Here is a 17,648-nt window from a genome sequence, read left to right as displayed (position 1 = left end):
TGGAGCCCCAGCTTACCGGCCCATTACTCAATTGTTCAATCGCGAGCTATTGCCGTGATTGTACCCAGCGACACGCGCGCTTCGTGAACCCCCGTAGAAAAGTAGCTCTCGCGCTCGGGTTGCGCCGGCAGGCGCTGAGCCGGCATCATGACGGACTCCACATATGATTTTGGAGCCGTGAGGGTGAGCGGCTGATGGCATCCAGCAGGTGTTGTCGCGGTGCATACGGATGGTTCGGCTGCAATTCCCTCCAACAACACTTGCGCTTTGCAACCGCGACAGGACGATCTGACGCCGCTTGAGGATGACTGCAAGCTTCTCGGTAGCCTGCTTGACGACTGTCTCCGCGTCGAAATCGGCGAGACCATGTTCAAGAAGGTATCTCGGGGCTCATGTTACATGGCGAACTGAAACAGCTACATCGGTGACGATGCATCTATGCTGAACTTAAGAAGCAAGCGCCTTGCTGTTTCGCGGTCTCGGGTTCTCATGGGCATCTTGCCATCAACAGCCCCGTTTGGCCCGTCCCTTGCAGATTGAACGCATCCGAGCACTGGCGCAATGTGCCTCAAATCTGTCGATCAAGGGAGACGCGGTGAGGGCGGCTGTTTTGAGGCGTGTAGGGTGGGGGTTAAAACGGGTGTTGCACGTGTTCATGGCGGAGCGCCGCCAGTGGTTCAGTCGCTCTCATTCGCAACCCGCCTCCGCACCACGTCAATTGGCGTTCGCCTCCGCCCCTTGTCATGACCACTGCTGTTTCCATCTTCCGCTGTTCCCACACGCACGACGGCCGTGAACGCGCCAGCTCACTGGGCCTGCCACCGCCACTAGGGTTTCAGTCTGCTTACCCCTCCTCCCCAACCTCCCCTCCTCCCGACCTCCCCTGCAGGGCGCCTCCGACATGCTGTCGCACCGGCTGGCGGAGGAGCTGATGAACCTGGACATGGACGAGGCGGTGCCGCTCACACGCGCCTGCGGCCACTACCTCAACCTGTCCGGCATCGCAGAGCTGCACCACGGGTGCGTGTGTTTGCGAACATGCTGCACAGCAGAATCGGAACAAGACCCAAGTGTGTGTGCGGGTGTGCGAGGGTGTTGTGGGCGGAGTGCAAGCGCCCGGCTGCGATGAGCTGTTCGGGAATGAATTACCCACTCAGTCGTTCATGGACTCCTCCTCCTCCCATCCCCTCTCCCCCTCTCCCTATTCCTCCCATCCCCTCTCCCCTCTCCCCCTCTCCCTCTTCCTCCCATTCCCTCTCCCCTCTCCCCCTCTCCCTCTTCCTCCCATCCCACCTCTCCCTCTCCCTCTCCCTCTTCCTCCCATCCTGCAGAGTGCGCCGCGACCGCGCCACTCGCGAGCCCAACCCCAACAGCTGCGACGCGGTGTTTGCGCGGCTGATCACGGAGGGCGTGGACCCCGAGGAGCTGTACCGGGCGGTGTCGGAGCAGAACGTGGAGGTGGTGCTCACCGCGCACCCCACACAGGTGACCGCGTGTGTGCGTGTGTGACTGTGTGCGTGTGACTGTGTGTGTGTGTTAAAAAAACAACAAAACGAAGCCCGCCGTGTGTGTGTGTATGTGTATGTGTGTTTGTGGTGGTCGGGGAGGGGTGGCTTCCAGCATCCCATGAGAAGGGAGGGGGCGGGAAGGGAAGGAGAGAGAGAGGAGAAAGATTACGGTAGGCACCAAGGCTTTGCTGCGTGGCGTCCGCGGGTGAGGTCCCCCCCCCTGCGTGCCCACCTGCCTGCCCACCTGCCCACCTGCCCACCTGCCTGCCTACCTGCCCACCTGCCCACCTGCCCACCTGCCTGCCTACCTGCCCACCTGCCTGCCTGACCATGTATGTCTGCCCGCCGGCCTGCCCTCGACTGCCCACACCTGCCTCTGCTCCTCCCCGCAGGTGAACCGGCGCACGCTGCAGTACAAGCACACTCGCATTGCGGCGCTGCTGCAGCAGCACGACCGCTCCGACCTGACGGCGGAGGAGCGGCGCAACATGGTGAGCGAGCTGCAGCGGGAGGTGGCGGCGCTGTGGCAGACGGACGAGCTGAGGAGGCAGAAGCCCACGCCGCTGGACGGTGAGGGGGCGGGCAGGAGGGGGTGGGCAGGAGGGGGGAGGAGGGGAGGGAGGGAGCAGGAGAGGATGGGGAAGGAGGGGGAGGAGGAAGGGGTTTTGGGAGGGAGGAGGGGGAGGGGGGCGCAGGTGTTGGGGCACCGCGGCCAAGGGCGTGCCCACGCAAGGGACAGGGAGGGACATGGAGGGGACAGGGAGGGACAGGGAGGGACAGGGAGGGGAAAGGGAGGTGTAAGGGAGGGGAAGGGAGGTGTAAGGGAGGGCGCCAAGGGTAGCAGATGGTGGAGCACGCAAGCGGCGGGACGGGACGCCGCTGGCACAAGCGATATGGCATGAAGATGGGAGGCAGGGCGGGATGGCTGGGACCATCTTGTCAGCAGAACGCATTTGGGAGGTTGCACCCCCAGTGTGGTTTTTGACTACTGGCCTGTGGTTGCCCCCGCCATCCTCCCACGCGGTGCCTCTCATCGACCTCACGCCGCAACCGCCACGCTCCCCGCCCCTCACTTCCTGACAGAGGCGCGCGGCGGTCTGCACATTGTGGAGCAGTCGCTGTGGGCCGCGGTGCCGCAGTACATGCGCCGCCTCAGCGCCGCGCTCAAGAAACACACCGGGCACGACCTGCCGCTGCAGGTGTGTGTGCGTGTGTGTGTGTGGGGGGGGGGTGTTGAGTTGTATATGCCAGCGCAAACTAGACCAGCTAAAACGAGCGGAGCACAGGCAGGGGGCGGGGTAGGGGGGCTATATGCGGGGCCGGGGGCCCAGGGGGCGGGAGAGTGGATGTGTGCCAAGGGTGGGGTGGGCCGGCATTGCGTGCCGGGGGCGCGGCAGGGATGCGGAGGGTGGCTGCTGAGGGTTGGTGAGAAGCGGGGCCGAGCGAAGGGAGCGGGGTAGTCAAGGCAAATGCACGCCGGGCTTCATAGCGCGGTGATGGAGTTCACGCCGGCTGGACAAGTGAAAGCGCACGCACACAAACCACACGCTGTGCCGCCCGTCCTGTTGACTCGCCGTGCCTGCCTCTCACCGCTCCTCCCCGCCCTCCTCCCCTCCCTACCCCCAAGATGGTCTACCGTCTACCACTTGCTTAACTACGGTTATCATGAATGTAACCCCCACACCTCCCACCCTGCAGGCCACGCCCTTCCGCTTCGGCAGCTGGATGGGCGGCGACCGCGATGGCAACCCCAACGTGACCGCCAAGGTGACGGCGCACGTGACGGCCCTGGCGCGCTGGATGGCGGCGGATCTGTACCTGCGTGAGATCGACACGCTGAGGTTTGAGGTGCGTGTGATGAGCCGTGTGATGAGCCGTGTGATGAGCCGTGTTATGCGTCACGTGGAGGTGGAGGGGGAGATGGAGCTGGAGGTGCAGGGGGGTTGGAATGTGAGCTTGTCTGCTCCCAAAACCCCTGGGGCTACCCGAAACCCGGACGCAGACCACACAGCCTTGGCCCGTGCCTCTGACCCGGACTCCCTACCCCTGCCCCTGCCCTACGCTCCCGCCACCCGCCACCCCACCCCGCAGCTGTCCATGAACCAGTGCAGTGCGGCGGTGTGGAAGATGGCCCGCCGCATCATCGCCGAGGGCCACACCAAGCGCGCCGGCGTGGTCCGGGCCAAGGCCGCCGCCGCCCTGCACCAGACCGCAACAGACGCAGCCAGCCATGGCGGCTCCGCCGCCTCGGCGGCCGCCGCCGCCGCCGCAGGCGGCGACGTCGTCGCTGACGGCACCAGCGGCGGCGGCGCTGCCGCCGCCGCCGGCCCCGCCGCCGCTGCCGCGGCGGACGACGCGTTCACCTTCAGCCGGTTGGGGCGGCCCCGGCCGGAGCGGCCGAGCACGGACGTGCGGAGTGTGGGCGTGCTGGCGGGCGGCGAGGGCGCGGCGTTCCCGGGCGGCATGATCCTGGGCACGCAGCCGGTGTCGGCGCACACGGCGGCGGAGGTGTCGGTGCCGCACGAGCTGCCGGGACAGGTGCGGGCGGGCCAGGGAGGGAGGGCGAGGCATGTATGAGCGTGTGCGCGTGTGTGTGTACATGTGTGTACATGTGTGTGTATGTGTGTATATGTGTGTTTTGCTGGGTGGGTTGCAGGGGAAGGTCGGGCGTGAAGACACGAACCGGAGTAGCCTCCCGCCGCACGCCCCGCAGGCCCCCACCCACCCTGTGCGCTCTCGCTCGCAACGCGCGGTGCCCTACTGCCGTGTGCACAGGCGGTGCCTACCTTCTCACACTGATCATATCACACATGTACTTCGGTATCACACTTCTTACATACTACACACGCACACAGGACGTGGAGGGCGGCTCGGAGATGGACTTCAACGAGTCCCGCCGCGCCTCGGACGCCGGAGACCTGGGCGCCTCGCAGCACCCCATGCTGGGCGGGCCCTCCGCCGGCGCCTCCGCCGAGCCCACCGCCCACGGCTACACCACCACCGCCACCGCCGCCGCCGCCGCCGCCGACGGCACGCAGCCCGAGCCCGAAGTCCCCGGCACGCCCAGCTACGCCGACCCCGGCACCCCCGACCGCCTTGGCGCGCTGCCCGGCCCCTTCACGCCCGGCCCCACGCCCTTCCGCGAGGCGGCCAACGCCGCCATGAGCACCGCCGCCAGCGGCGGCGCGGGCGGCGGCGGCGGCGGCGGCGCGAACCGCGCGGCCTCGGGCCTGGGCGGCGACCCCACCTTCACGCGTCGCAGCCTGATGGCGCAGCGGCTGGGAACCAGCTCGGTGCAGTTCGCGCGCGCGCACGAGCACCCCGGCTTCCACCCCTACCGCATCGTGTTGGGCCACGTGCGCGACAGGCTGGCGGCCACGCGGCGGCGCATGGAGGACCTGCTGAGCGGCCGCGAGCCGGCGGGCGAGGCGCACGGCGGCGTGGGGGCGGGCGGCGGCGGCGGCGGCGGCGCGGCGCCGTGGTATGAGAGCGAGGACGAGCTGGCGGAGCCGCTGATGGCGTGCTACTGGTGAGGTCGAGCTGCAGGGTGGGGGAGGAGGAGGGGGAGGCTGGAGGAGGAGGTGGAGGTGGAGGTGGTGGGAGGAGGTGGAGGTGGAGGTGGGAGGTGGGAGGAGGAGGAGGAGGGGAAGGGGAAACGGCAGAAGCGCTGGGCCAGTGACCTGGGTTTGGGCAGCGTGTGTGGGGGGGGCTGTGGGCAGAGGGTTGGGTGCAGCATGGGCGTGTCGCTCAAGCGCTGCCGGTGGTTCTTGTGTTCCTCAACCTGGGCTCACGCGGCCCTGCCCCCCTCCCCCAGCTTCTCCTTGCAGCGGTACTGTTCCTATTGGATTTGTTCGGAGGTAACGCTCCATTGCTCCCCCTCCCCGACCTGCTTGTCCCCCCCCCCCCCCGCGCCCAGGTCGCTGTGGGAGTGCGGCGGCGGCGTCATTGCGGACGGGCGGCTGCTGGACCTCATCCGCCGCGTGTACACCTTCGGCATGTGCCTCATGAAGCTAGACCTGCGCCAGGTGGGTGGGTGGCTGGGTGGGGAGTGGATGGGTGCGGGTGCGGTGGGTGGGTGGGTGAGGGTGGGTGATGGTGGGTGATGGTGGGTGATGGTGGGTGCGGGTGGGTGCGGGTGGGTGGGTGATGGTGGGTGGGTGATGGTGGGTGGGTGATGGTGGTGGGTGGGTGGGGTGGATGGGGGCACTGCCGCCCGAGATCAAGTAATCGCGTGACACCGCTCGCGCTACCCCATGTAACGCTCCCCAGATGCAGGCGCAGCGCATCGCGTCCTGCGTCCTGTTTTCTCGTCATCCGTCCTCGTGCTCTCTCACCGCAAACACACAAACCCCCACACCCTCCCATGCCCCCTTCTCCCTCCCTGCGCCTGCTGTACTACTGTTCCTAGCTACGCCTTCACCTCGCAAACAAGCATGAATGTACCCTCCCACACACACACACACCGGCCCCCCAACCGCAGGAGTCCACCCGCCACGCCGAGGCCCTGGACGCCGTGACCAGCTACCTGGGTCTGGGCTCCTACCTGGAGTGGAGCGAGGACCAGAAAATCGAGTGGCTCACAAAGGAGCTGCAGGTGGGGAGGCGGGGGCATTACATTCATGAATGCACTCATAAGTACAATGCGAAGAAGCGCAGGTGTAGCCGGGCACAAGGGGAAGGGGGCGGGAGAAGGGGGCACATACTGCCGACTTTGTCTGGCAGCAGCTAGGTACGTGCGTCCAGCTTAGCTGCTCCAGGGACACACGCGCGCACGCACACAGCAGCATACCCCGCATGGCACTATGGTCGCACATCCGGTTTGACGCACGCACTACCCTGCACGAACACGCCCTAACACGCCCACACCCACTACCCCGCACTCCCCCGCACCCACACGCCCCCTCGCCCCCAGGGCCGGCGGCCGCTCATCCCCGCCGACATGCCCATGAGCGCCGAGGTGCGCGAGGTGCTGGACACCTTCAAGGTGAGCGGGCTGGAGCGAGTTGGAGGGAGAGACAGAGTGGGAGAGAGGGAGAGGGAGAGGGGGCGGGAGAGGGAGAGGGAGAGGGGGCGGGAGAGGGAGAGGGGGAGGGAGAGGGGGAGGGAGAGGGGCGGGAGAGGGAGAGGGAGAGGGGGCGGGAGAGGGAGAGGGAGAGGGGGCGGGAGAGGGAGAGGGAGAGGGGGCGGGAGAGGGAGAGGGAGAGGGGGCAGGAGAGGAATAGGAACGCGCGGCGGCCACGGCGGACACCGCCTCACAGGCAGCGGCGACGCCTGAGCTGCGCTGCTGCTGCTGCTGCTGCTGTCACGGGGGTGGGGGGTTGTGAATACCAGCCCAAACTAAACCGAACCAAGCTAAACGAGCGGAGCACAGGCAGAGGCGTTAATTGCAAGCGATTATACGTATGGGAGGGGGTCGAGGCGTCGTGGAGCCGTAGGGCGAGCGGCGCCGGCAAGAAATGCGGCTGCCCGGGCTCGGTGGCACGCGCAACAGTACAGGACAACAGCACGCGGGACGGCAAACAAAACCCACGGCTTAGAGGGTCAGGGGGTGTCGGGAGGTGCAGCGGCGATGTCAAAGCGGGAGGGCCCCGGGCAGGGAGGTAGCAACGCGGCCGTGTGGGTGCATGAGAGGAGCCTGTGGCACAGCGCCACGTGTGTCTCAGCCGCCTCCTCATGCAACACCACCGCACACCACCTCCCACACCCTCTCACGCACCTCCTCCCGCCTCCTCCCTCTCGCGCACCACCTCCCGCCTCCTCCCTCTCACGCACCCCTCCCCACCTCCTGCCTCTCCCCTCCCTGGCCTAGTACCCAAAACCCCTCGTCCCCTCCCGCTGTTTCCTGGCTACTCCATGTATACAACAATCACGAATGTATTCCCTCCCTTTACCCCTTCACCCCCAAATTCCAACCCCACAACACCACACCTGCTGTCTACTTCACTGCACTGTAGTACTTCACTGTAGTACTTCTCTGTAGTACTTCTCTGTAGTACTTCTCTGTAGTATTTCACTGTAGTACTTCTCTGAACCAATCCTTGCAACCCCCAGGTGGCCGCCCATCTGGGCCGTGACAACCTGGGCGCCTACGTCATCTCCATGACCAAGGGCGCCTCGGACGTGATGGCGGTGGAGCTGCTGCAGCGCGAGGCGCGCATGCAGGTGGGCGCCGAGGCGGGCGGCCGCGGCGGCGGCGGGCCCGAGGACGGCGGCTCGCTGCGCGTGGTGCCGCTGTTCGAGACGCTGGAGGTGAGGCGGAGGGGTGGGGAGGGGGGCGAGGGGGGGGCGGGGGGTTTGCAAGTATGTTTGCAATAATTGTGTGGAAGAAAAGCGGTAAGGTGAGGGGGGGTTAGGTGGGGGACCTCGGGATTGGCAAGGAGGCGAGAGGGTGAGGGGGCGGGGTTGTGGATGAATGACCTGGAGGGGCTTGGTTACGCGGACACACATAGCCTACGGCGCGGCGCCGCGACAGCAGCGGCTGTCGTGCGTTTTGTAGATATCGTGGAGCATGAGCGCTGGGTGTTTGACGCAGTACAGGCTTGCAAGGCACCATAAAAGAGGCACAAGCTCATCAGCAAGCATGTAGCGTATTGGGGTCCTGGTGCAGCGACGGATGGGGGTCGGGCGGGGGGGTGTAAACACCAGCCCAAACTGACCCAAACCAACCAACCAACCCCCCGGGTGGGGGCATAGTTGCTGCCCGGGCGCGGCTTTTGGCCGCCCGTGTAGACCGTAGATAACGGCGGTGAGACCGCCGGGCCGGGGACCGTTGGAGGCCTTCAGTGAATGATAACTACGAACTAAAGAACGGTGGTGGGGGCCCAAGACGGTGTTATAAGCGGCGCATGCCTGGCAGTCAGGTTGCCTTAAGACTTGCTATCGGAGCCACGGACATGCCCCCCACCCTGCACCTCCCCACCCCCACCCCAAGATGGTCTACCGTCTACCACTTCCTTATTTAACATGCATGGAACCCCCACCATTTTGGTTTAGTTTGGGCTGGTATTTACAACCCCACCCCCACCCCCACCCCCACCCCCACCAGGACCTGGACGCGGCGGAGGACGTGATGACGCGGCTGCTGACCAACCCCTGGTACCGCGAGCACCTGCGGGCAGTGCACGGCGACGCGCAGGAGGTGATGCTGGGATACAGCGACAGCGGCAAGGACGCCGGCCGCCTGGCTGCCAACTGGGCGCTGTACAAGTGAGAGCGGGGGGCGGGGCGGGGGGGGCGTGTGTGCATGGAGGGAAGAGTTGTTTTTGTGCGGAGGGAAGAGGGTGATTGTGCGGAGGGAAGAGTTTGTGTGCGGAGTGAAACGGGGTCCATGCACGGTAACGAAACCAATCCTGAGACTGGCGCTGTGCTTCACCTCCTGCCTGCCCCGAACCTCTCCCAAAAAGGCGCAAACCTCAATTCCGCTTCCCCTCCCGCATTCCTCGTCCCGCCTGCCCCCCCCCCTCCCCTGCAGGTGTCAGGAGCGGCTGGTGGCCATCACCAAGGCCAACAACGTCAAGCTCACGCTGTTCCACGGCCGCGGCGGCACCGTGGGCCGCGGCGGCGGGCCCACCCACATCGCCATCCAGTCGCAGCCGCCCGGCTCTGTGGAGGGGACCTTCCGCATCACCGAGCAGGTGCGTCTGCCCCTGCGTGTGTGTGCCTGAATGTGTGTGCGTGTGCGCAAGAGTGCGTAGTGCGGTGCAAGGAGCTCCCAAGATGGGGCCGAGCGGACCATCATACCCCCATAGGCCACGCTCTCCTCCTCGCTCTTTTGCTCTGGCTTCGGTTCAGTTTGGACTGGTATCTACAACCCCTACCCCCAGCCGAGAGCTGGTCGACATCGTTGGTAACGATTGCCGTTCCGCAAGACGGTCTACCGTCTACCACTTTCTCCTCATCTAAACATGAATGTTGACGCCACCAACCTCCCCGCCCTCCCTACACCGTACTCCCAGGGCGAGATGGTCCAGGCCAAGTTCGGCATCAGCGGCGTGGCTCTGAGCCAGCTGGAGACCTACACCACCGCTGTGCTGCTGGCCACCATGCGCCCGCCCAGCCCGCCGCGCCGCGAGGAGTGGCGCGCCGTGATGGAGATGCTCAGCCGCGTCAGCTGCGAGAGCTACCGCAACATCGTGCACCACAGCCCGCTCTTCCTGCGCTACTTCAAGCACGCCACGCCCGAGGCCGAGCTGGGCAACCTCAACATCGGTGCGTGTGTGTGCGTGCGTGCGTGTGTGTGTGTGTGTGTGTGTCAAAAAAACGAAACGAAAGCCCGTGTGTCTGTGAGTGTGAGTGTGTAGTGTGAGTGTGTGTGTGTAGGTATCCGGGCGCCCAACGTCCCGCCTCTCTCTTGCCTCCCCTCGCTCACCGCCTCCCTCCGCCTCTCCTCCTCTCCCTCTGTGTGCCCCAGGCTCTCGCCCGGCTCGGCGGCGCAACAAGGACGCCTCCATCTCCACGCTGCGCGCCATCCCCTGGATCTTCGCCTGGACGCAGAACCGCCTCATCCTGCCCTCCTGGCTGGGCATTGGCGCCGCCCTCACCGCGGCCATGACCCAGGGCCACCTGCCCACGCTGCAGGTATGTGTGTGAGTGAGAAAGAGTGTGTGTGTTTGTGGATGTGTGTGAGCGTGCGTACGACGTTAACGGTGTGTCTTAATAGGGAGACATATAGCAGACTTGAAGACAGTGGCTATCCACTTATCCCGCTGCACCTTCACCCTCTCAAAACAACACACACACACACACACACACACACACACACACACACACACACACACACACACACACACACACACACACACGCTGCAACCGCCGCCCGCCACGTCCCCCATGCCGCCTCGACCCCGTTTAGTCGCAGTGCCACCGCTAACTCGCCCTCTTCCAATAGTGTTATTGTACTTAGTGGGCGGGATTTGGGACGCGTGATACCTAGCTTGTCTGCTGCACGCCGCCTCTCTTATCGCCGTTGCCATTCACATGCCCGTGACACTTCCTCGCTGCCGCCCTATGCCCATGCTTCCACCTTTGCCTATAGGTGAGCTCGACTACGACCAGCGGGCGGGAATCTGGGAATTAGGCGTGCTGGGTAAACGTTGTTTAGCGCGCCCAGGGTGCGGAGCATGGACGCATACAGGTGCAACGCGGGGTCAGGCCGAATGGTCGCCCGTGGGGTTCCAGGCTAATCGCGGGTAAGTATGACTACCTGGGTCACGACAGTCACGCGACGCTCGGTAAAAATGGTGGGTATCGGTAAGTAACTCCGTCGCGTCATGGGGCGGGCTTTCGTTTCGTTTTTTAACACACACACACACACACACGCACACGCAGGCCATGTACCGCGAGTGGCCCTTCTTCGGATCCACAGTGGATCTGATTGAGATGATCCTGGCCAAGACCGACCCGCGCATCGCGGCGCTGTACGAGGAGGTGCTGGTCAACGACCCCGAGGAGAAGAAGCTGGGAGCCGAGCTGCGCGAGCGGCTGCAGCGCTGCCAGGGCGCCATCCTCAAGGTGCGGGAGGGGAGGGGCTGAGAAGGGAAGGAGTGCAGAGAAGGGGAGGAGCTGGGGAGGGGAGTGGTGCCGGGAGCTGGGAGGGCAGTGGGCAGGACAGTGGCATTGTTTTTTTGGGGTGGGGGAGAGTTGGGACGGCAGTTGAAGCTGTGGGGGCAGGGGCAGTGGGCACGGCAGTTCCCGGCAGACGGGAGGAATCGGAGCTGTGCGCCTGCCGTTCCTGCTGACGGCGCACCTGTCTGTTTGCCTTTCCCGCGCGCTCGCAGGTGACCGGGCACGAGAACCTGCTGTCCAACAACCCCACATTGAGCAAGCTCATCTCCATGCGCTCGCCCTTCGTGGACCCCATCAACATCCTGCAGGTGCGTGCGGCCAACCAGCCAGCAACCCAGCATGCCGTGTGCAACCGCTTCGTCCCGCGCGCCGCATGCGCCGCAGACACACTCCCAACACCCAGGCCATACCCCTTCACCCATCATGAATGTAGCCCCTGGTGCATACAACACCTTGCACTGACGCCCTCGCGCCCCTCCCCCATGTCACCTCGTGTGTGTGTGTGTGTGTGTGTGTGTGTGTGTGTGTGTGTGTGCGTGCAGGTGGAGGTGCTGCGGCGCCTGCGCCAGGACCCCAACAACATGCGCCTGCGCGACGCGCTGCTCATCTCCATCAACGGCATCGCCGCCGGCATGCGCAACACCGGCTAAGCAGCGGCGGCGCTGCTGCTGGTGATGGAGGTGGAGGTGGAGATGGACGTGGTGCGCACCAGGCACAAGGCGGAGGCAGGTGCCAGTGGAGGTGGGGCGTCCCGGGCGGAGGCATGAGCGGCGTCGACGGCTGGCGCCGCGGTATGATGTGCTGCGGCACGAGCGACGGCACGTGCGGTCTAAAGCTGCTGGATGTGCTTGGCACGGCGCGCAAGAGGGGTGTGCTGGGGGCGGAGGTGCTGCTGAAAATGTTTGGTTAGTTGGTTGGATGTTTGGGCTAGCTGGTGCGCTGGAGCGGGTAAGGCAAGTGGTGGGTGGGGTATGCGGGTGCGCTGGGGTGTCCAGGGCGGCTGCGATCAATGCGGGTTGGTGGGCAACCCCGTCCCGGCGCTGAATCGCTGCGTGGATCTGACCTTTGCGGAATTCCTGCCTGCCTTCCGCGCCTGGCAATTTAGGAACTCGTTTGAGCGTTTGACGTTGTCCTAGGGCGGCATGACCGAGCATCGCGTGCATGGCAGCGGGGCTGCGATCGCGCGTGGTGAGCCACAGACGTTGATAGTGATATTTGAGGCAGCCCAGAACGCATGGCGGAATGGCGTGGTCTTTGAGAGCTGAGTGTGTCAGACTGGCATAGGGCGCTGTGGCTGACTAACGTCCCGCACGTGTGCGACTGCAGACCATGTTTGCAGGGGCAGGTACTTTACTTGATGTGCATGGCATTCTCACATAAAGCTCCGAAGGATCATTTGTGGCGCACCAACCAGAGACCTAGCCCAGAGCAGAGTGTCAGCAGCGATATCAAAGTCATTTTGTGGGTGGTTGTCTGGGTACTCCGAGGCGCGTACGTTGAGCGCGTGCTCGCTGCATACCGCATACGGAATCGGATAAGTGAAAGGAGGTCACATGGCCAGGGGCTGCAGATGCTGGTGAGGGCTGCCTGCCTAAGCGGCGTGTCCGGGACGGCAGGGAAGCACGCATGCCATTCGACGTGTGCGGTGCAAATGAGACCGTGGAGTCCTCGGGCAGGGCTTGACAGCACAAGCGTGGAGCGCGCACACAGCGCACAGACTATGTTTTCCTTGTGCTCTTTAACACAGCGCACAGACTATGAATTTGAACACAGTAGTCACCGCGGTCCTAGGAACAGACGTTCAGTGCACTGTCTGGGCGGACCGTGGTCGTACCCCGCTGCGTTCATCACAGGCTTGCCCGTTACTTGCCCATAAAGCTTATTTCCCAGCTGTTATTTCCCCACACGTACCGCAACATGCACGCATGCCCGCACACACACCGGGTGGTGTTGGTGCAAGGATTGGCAAAAGCGGGACAGCAGGGAGGAGTGGCGGTACGGGCGCGTGTGGGTGTGCGTGGGGTGTAGGAAGGGGAAATCGGTCGGGTTGTTGAGTGCGACAGAGGCAGGGCGCAGTTCAGCGGTTTTGCGCAAGGGTATTCTGAGTAGTCGAGTTTGGGCGATTCTGTCGTGGGGCCACTTCCTGTTTGCGTGTGCGATGGGACAGTGTTAAGGTAGGGTTGGTGAGTCCCGTAGGGTGTAGCTGATTCCCAAACCCCAGCACATGGCAAACAATTTGCGACGGCAGGGCAGGAGTGCGGGGCCACTTCCTGTTTGTGTGCGTTGTGTAGGCGGGGGCGCACGATGGCGGTACACGTTGCGTACGTAGCACGTGCAGCCATGGATGTCGTTTACAGAGCTGGGTTTCCATAAACCAGTGTCTTAATCTTTGTACGGAGCTGACACGACTCGCCTCACACGACACTGCTCTGGCATGCTGCAACCTGCCTCCCAGCACACACAGCAAGTCCAGCCACTTGCGCGGTCTATTTGCCTGGTTATCCCGTCTGATCCCGAACTGAGCACACCTCAATCCAACTCATCAGCACATCCACACCCACCGCCATGTATTACCGAAATGCAGTCGGCGTCACGTCCTATATTCGCAGCGGGCCACACGCTCCAGGGCCGCTCGCAGGCAGGCACCACACACGGGAAGCGGCTTGCGCATGTCACACGCCGTCCGCACGAGTCCAGAAAGTCCAAGCATGGTGTGGACACACGTTGGTGCACGTAAGGTAAAGTCGTCAACTTGGACATCGTGCGTCAGTCGCCAGGTCAAACGTCAAGAACTTGTTACGCATTAGGCACAAAACAAAACGAACACGCGATTGGCCGGATACTGCCTCTGCACAGCTCCTGCAGTCCCGCTCCGGCCAGACTAGGACAAGAACAACCCCCGTCACCATATTAATACCCTCTGCACCTTTGGCGCCCCACTGCCCCGGCGCCGCGCCTCACACCGCAAAAAATAGGGAGGAGGAAAAACCCTTTCGCAGGGTGCGGAGCACACCACACAGCCCTGTCCACCACCTTAACACAGCCCTAAATAAGATCCGCATGCTGTTCAAGCACACCAGAGCGGCGCGGCTTGTTGGCGGCATACACGGTAATTGCTTGTTAGTGAGAACCGTGAGAACCTTGCACGCACACGTTGCAACTGGTCCAGGCGGCTATATTGAGTTTCATCACGGTCAAACCGCCGCCGTGCCCGCCTCAGCAACTCTCATTCTTGTCTTCATCCCCGCCTCCCCAATTCCTCAAGCCCGCCTGGCTTTGCAGCCCTGGGCAACGCTGCACCCAACCAACCGCTGCAGCCCCCCAACTCCCCCCCACCACGACTCCCAGCCCAGCGGCCCCCCCCATCTATCACCGTGCGGTGCCCGGCCTCCTCACCAACGCGTCCACCGACACGGTGCCGTTGGGTCCCGCCAGTCGCTCCAGGCTCTTGGCGTACTTGAGCTGCTCCATGGCCGCAGCCACCTGCTGCCGCTGCAGCGAGGCAGCCATGTTGGCGTCCTTGCGAGCCTGCATCAGGCTGTGGCGCTCCTTCATCATGCTGCGCGTGCGCTGGTAGTCATCCATGATCCTCTCGAGCAGCGACTGCCGCTGATACAAGTTGACCTGTTGTGTGTGGGAAGGGGATTCGTTCAGGTTGAATGGACGTAAGCATATGAGGGGTCCAACAAACGGGGACCAGGTTGAAGCACCACTTGCTATGCGTGCATGCCAGATACTATGGAACGAGCTTGGCTTGACGATTCCATCTATTCCCCTGAGCAAGCTACGGGTGACACACAACTCCAGTAATAGGGCCTGTCTGATTGTTCCGAATCGCCGGCACCCGGACGTGGAGGTGTGTATGTGTGTGTGAGGGTGCGGCACGGCCGCTACCACAGCCGCCGCTCAAACCCAATTTCCCAAGGCAAGCCACAATATGCCCGAGCAAGCCCCCCGCGCAAGCCCTCACCTTTTGGATCTCGTCCACCCGGTCCAGCCGCCGCTTCAGCTCAAACTCCCGCTCCACGCGGCGGATGTCTTGCTCGCGCTTGCGCGCCGCTGCCAGCTCAGCCATCTCGCGCTCCTTGGCCTCGGCCTTGTCGCGGATGGCCTTCTTGCGCCCCTCCTCGATCTCCACCGCCGTCAGGTACTTGTTCTGCCGGTCGCGCTCCTTCTCCAGCTCCTGCTGCCGCTTCATCTCCATCGAGCGCTTCTCCTCCTTCTCCAGCTCCAGCCGGCGGACCTCGGCGTCGCGCTCCTTGCGCTCAAAGTCGTCGCGCCTCTTGCGGAGGATCTCGTGGCTGCTCGCGAGCGCAGACGTGATCCGCTGCTCCGCCTTTTTCCGCTTCTCAATATTTGCCAGGTGCCGCTCGTGCGCCTCCTGCTGCAGCCGCTTGGCGCGCTCCGCGTCCGCAGCGTCCATCTGCATCTTGCGCTGCCGCACGCGCTCGGCCTGATCGGCCAGGATGCGGTCGGTCTCGGCGCGGGCCTCTGCAGTCTTGGCCCGCCGCTCCAGCTCGCGCGCGTACGCCTCGCGCTTCAGCCGCTTCTCCTCCTCCTCCTTGGCGCGCTGCACCTCGCGCTCGCGCTTGAAGCGCTCCTCAGCCTGTGCGGGGCGGGGGGTGATCGGGGCAGGGGGTTAGGTGCGTGCTGGGTAAGCCTTGAGGGAAGGTGTGTACGGTGTGTGCGGGCGCATGCTTACTTGCGTGCGTCCGTGTCAAGAGCGTGATGGTTGGGATGGCGTTGCTGGCTTGCCTATCACCACCCACGCCCATACACCCGAAGCCACGCCCCCACGCTCCCTTTCTCTGAGGCCGCCCGCCTCTTCTCTTTCCCGTGCCTACTTGCAGCTCGCTTCCGTACACCCTCTTTTACACCTCACATCCAGCACGCCAGCACGCCACAACCCCCAACCCGCACCACACGCCCCCTCCCCAAACCCACCATGCGCTTGGCCTCCCGGTCCAGCTCGCGCTGCTCCGCCACGCGCGCCAGCTCCAGCTCCCGCTGCTTGGCCAGCCACTCGCGGTCGTGCTCCGCCTTCTGCCGCGCCAGCTCCGCCGTGCGGGCCTCGAGCGCGTCCACCTTCTTCTGCTGCCTGTCCAGCAGCTCCTTGCGCTGCGTCTCGTGCTGCAGCATCTGGTTAATCTCGCGCTCCTGGCGCTTCTTCAGCACCTCCAGCCGCGCGCGCTCCTTCTCCACCATGGTGGCGGTGCCGGGACGCGGAGCGTCGGCGTTGGGCTTCTTGGCTCCGCCAGCGCCGGGCACGGTGGCGCGGCCGGGCTCGCCGGTCCAGCCGTCGTCCACCAGGCGCTTGCGCAGCTCGATGAGCGACTTGATGCGCTCACGGCGGACCTGTGTGTGTGGGAGGGGGATAAGAAGGCAGAGGGGTCAGGGGCGGCATGTTCAGGACCCAGGAACAAGGGAGGAGATCCAGGGCCGGGCGCGACCGCGCGAGGCCAGGTCACAGACAACCTTTCGAGGTGGCACGCGGCCTCTGCGCTCACCTGCTCATGTTTGTCGTATCGGATGCGGGCAATCTCATCCGTGTCACCCGTGTACTTGTAGAACGCAATGGGGTGGAACTGCAGCTCCAAAGGGTCCACGCCTAACCGGAAGCACGACTCCACGGACCGTGGCGAGGTGGGGATGAGCGCTTGCTCCGGGGCGTTTGGATCATTGACCTTTTCAATGAGGTCCTGAAGGGCGGCAGGAGGGCAGTGGTGCCAAGTGAGAGAGGGATGCAGGTACGGTAGGTGCGAGGCGCCAGGGCCGGCGTCGTTGGTGGCTCTCAAACATCGTAGCTGTGTGGGCGCCGTCGAAGCGAAAGCGCCGACGCCCAACCGCCCGGGGCCCAAGCGCTTGTGCACCTCCCACATACTATCATAGAGCACGTAAGATTACGGGCACACAGCATTGTTGGGGCCCCGTTGAGCCATCGCCCACGCGCCACGCAAGCCTTCGACGGGAAGGCGCGCCCTGAAGTTGTGCCTACCTGGATTGTAATTTTTGGCTTTGTCCCCGTTAGGCCTTCTTGCTGCGAGTACATGAAATCGAAAATGCGGTTGGCAACGGACGAATGCAGTGCGATGAAAGTTCTTCGCCAAACCCTGGCGCTTCCCTACCTTGGCCCGCTGCAGGTCTGAAAGCCATTCCACTGCTGGACGATGTGCGTGCCCCTGATGCATTATGGTCATTATAGCCGCTCCTCAGGACGAAGGATGCGGTTTAGAAACCTCTCGTCGCCCGCAAAGCTGAACTAAGCCAGAGCAGCACACAAAGCTGTATGCTGTATCGTCTACAGCAGCCAAAAAGGCCTCGCGGCTGAGGCTGGTGGGCGAGGGGCCGCGGGGAGCAATTCGCGAAGCGTGAGTGCCCAAGCCAAGCCTCACTGGTTATAAGCAATCAGTGGTAATTTATTATACGTCGTTAAGTCAAGTGGCGGGTTGGTGATGTGGGACAGCCCGCTTGCAAGAAGGTCCAGCAAAGGAACCGCAGTGAAGTGAGGAAGCGACGAGATTTGCTTGTTGTAAGAAACCCTTGTGTAAATGTGTGCAAGTAAGGAATGCTCGCGTC

General features: G+C 64.0%; 2 protein-coding genes across 2 annotated transcripts; one reads left to right on the top strand and one right to left on the bottom strand.

Annotated features, from left to right (window-relative positions):
* Nucleotides 1–54: 54 nt before the first annotated feature.
* Nucleotides 55–13,400, top strand: CHLRE_03g171950v5 (uncharacterized protein). Its single transcript, XM_043060894.1, has 21 exons — nucleotides 55–183; nucleotides 283–378; nucleotides 536–595; nucleotides 890–1,020; nucleotides 1,332–1,485; nucleotides 1,901–2,078; nucleotides 2,592–2,707; nucleotides 3,207–3,356; nucleotides 3,600–4,046; nucleotides 4,364–5,037; nucleotides 5,425–5,533; nucleotides 5,989–6,102; nucleotides 6,421–6,492; nucleotides 7,560–7,757; nucleotides 8,554–8,714; nucleotides 8,980–9,142; nucleotides 9,464–9,716; nucleotides 9,919–10,085; nucleotides 10,836–11,018; nucleotides 11,285–11,380; nucleotides 11,615–13,400. Exons 1-21 carry the CDS (start codon nucleotides 148–150, stop codon nucleotides 11,720–11,722), a joined length of 3,666 nt encoding a protein of 1,221 aa, XP_042926023.1. The 5' UTR covers nucleotides 55–147; the 3' UTR covers nucleotides 11,723–13,400.
* An 11-nt stretch (nucleotides 13,401–13,411) lies between these two features.
* Nucleotides 13,412–17,604, bottom strand: CHLRE_03g171900v5 (uncharacterized protein). The gene is made up of 6 exons (XM_043060893.1): nucleotides 17,198–17,604; nucleotides 17,068–17,109; nucleotides 16,580–16,771; nucleotides 16,017–16,427; nucleotides 15,043–15,678; nucleotides 13,412–14,696 (listed from the first exon to the last, which is right to left on the bottom strand). Exons 1-6 carry the CDS (start codon nucleotides 17,267–17,269, stop codon nucleotides 14,442–14,444), a joined length of 1,608 nt encoding a protein of 535 aa, XP_042926022.1. The 5' UTR covers nucleotides 17,270–17,604; the 3' UTR covers nucleotides 13,412–14,441.
* Nucleotides 17,605–17,648: the final 44 nt, after the last annotated feature.

Source organism: Chlamydomonas reinhardtii, chromosome 3 (genome assembly GCF_000002595.2).
Source record: "Chlamydomonas reinhardtii strain CC-503 cw92 mt+ chromosome 3, whole genome shotgun sequence".
Taxonomy (NCBI): domain Eukaryota; kingdom Viridiplantae; phylum Chlorophyta; class Chlorophyceae; order Chlamydomonadales; family Chlamydomonadaceae; genus Chlamydomonas; species Chlamydomonas reinhardtii.
Note: the sequence above shows the minus strand (reverse complement) of the source record. Positions and strands in the feature narration are given on the sequence as shown.

Coding starts and splice junctions, on each gene's coding strand:
- CHLRE_03g171950v5 (XM_043060894.1), top strand. CDS start 148: ATGACGGACTCCACATATGATTTTGGAGCCGTGAGG. Junction 1,486..1,900: donor TCACCGCGCACCCCACACAG/GTGACCGCGTGT, acceptor TCCTCCCCGCAG/GTGAACCGGCGCACGCTGCA. Junction 5,038..5,424: donor CCGCTGATGGCGTGCTACTG/GTGAGGTCGAGC, acceptor CCCCGCGCCCAG/GTCGCTGTGGGAGTGCGGCG.
- CHLRE_03g171900v5 (XM_043060893.1), bottom strand. CDS start 17,269: ATGACCATAATGCATCAGGGGCACGCACATCGTCCAGCAGTGGAATGG. Junction 17,110..17,197: donor CAGACCTGCAGCGGGCCAAG/GTAGGGAAGCGC, acceptor ATGTACTCGCAG/CAAGAAGGCCTAACGGGGAC. Junction 15,679..16,016: donor ACCGGGAGGCCAAGCGCATG/GTGGGTTTGGGG, acceptor CGCCCCGCACAG/GCTGAGGAGCGCTTCAAGCG.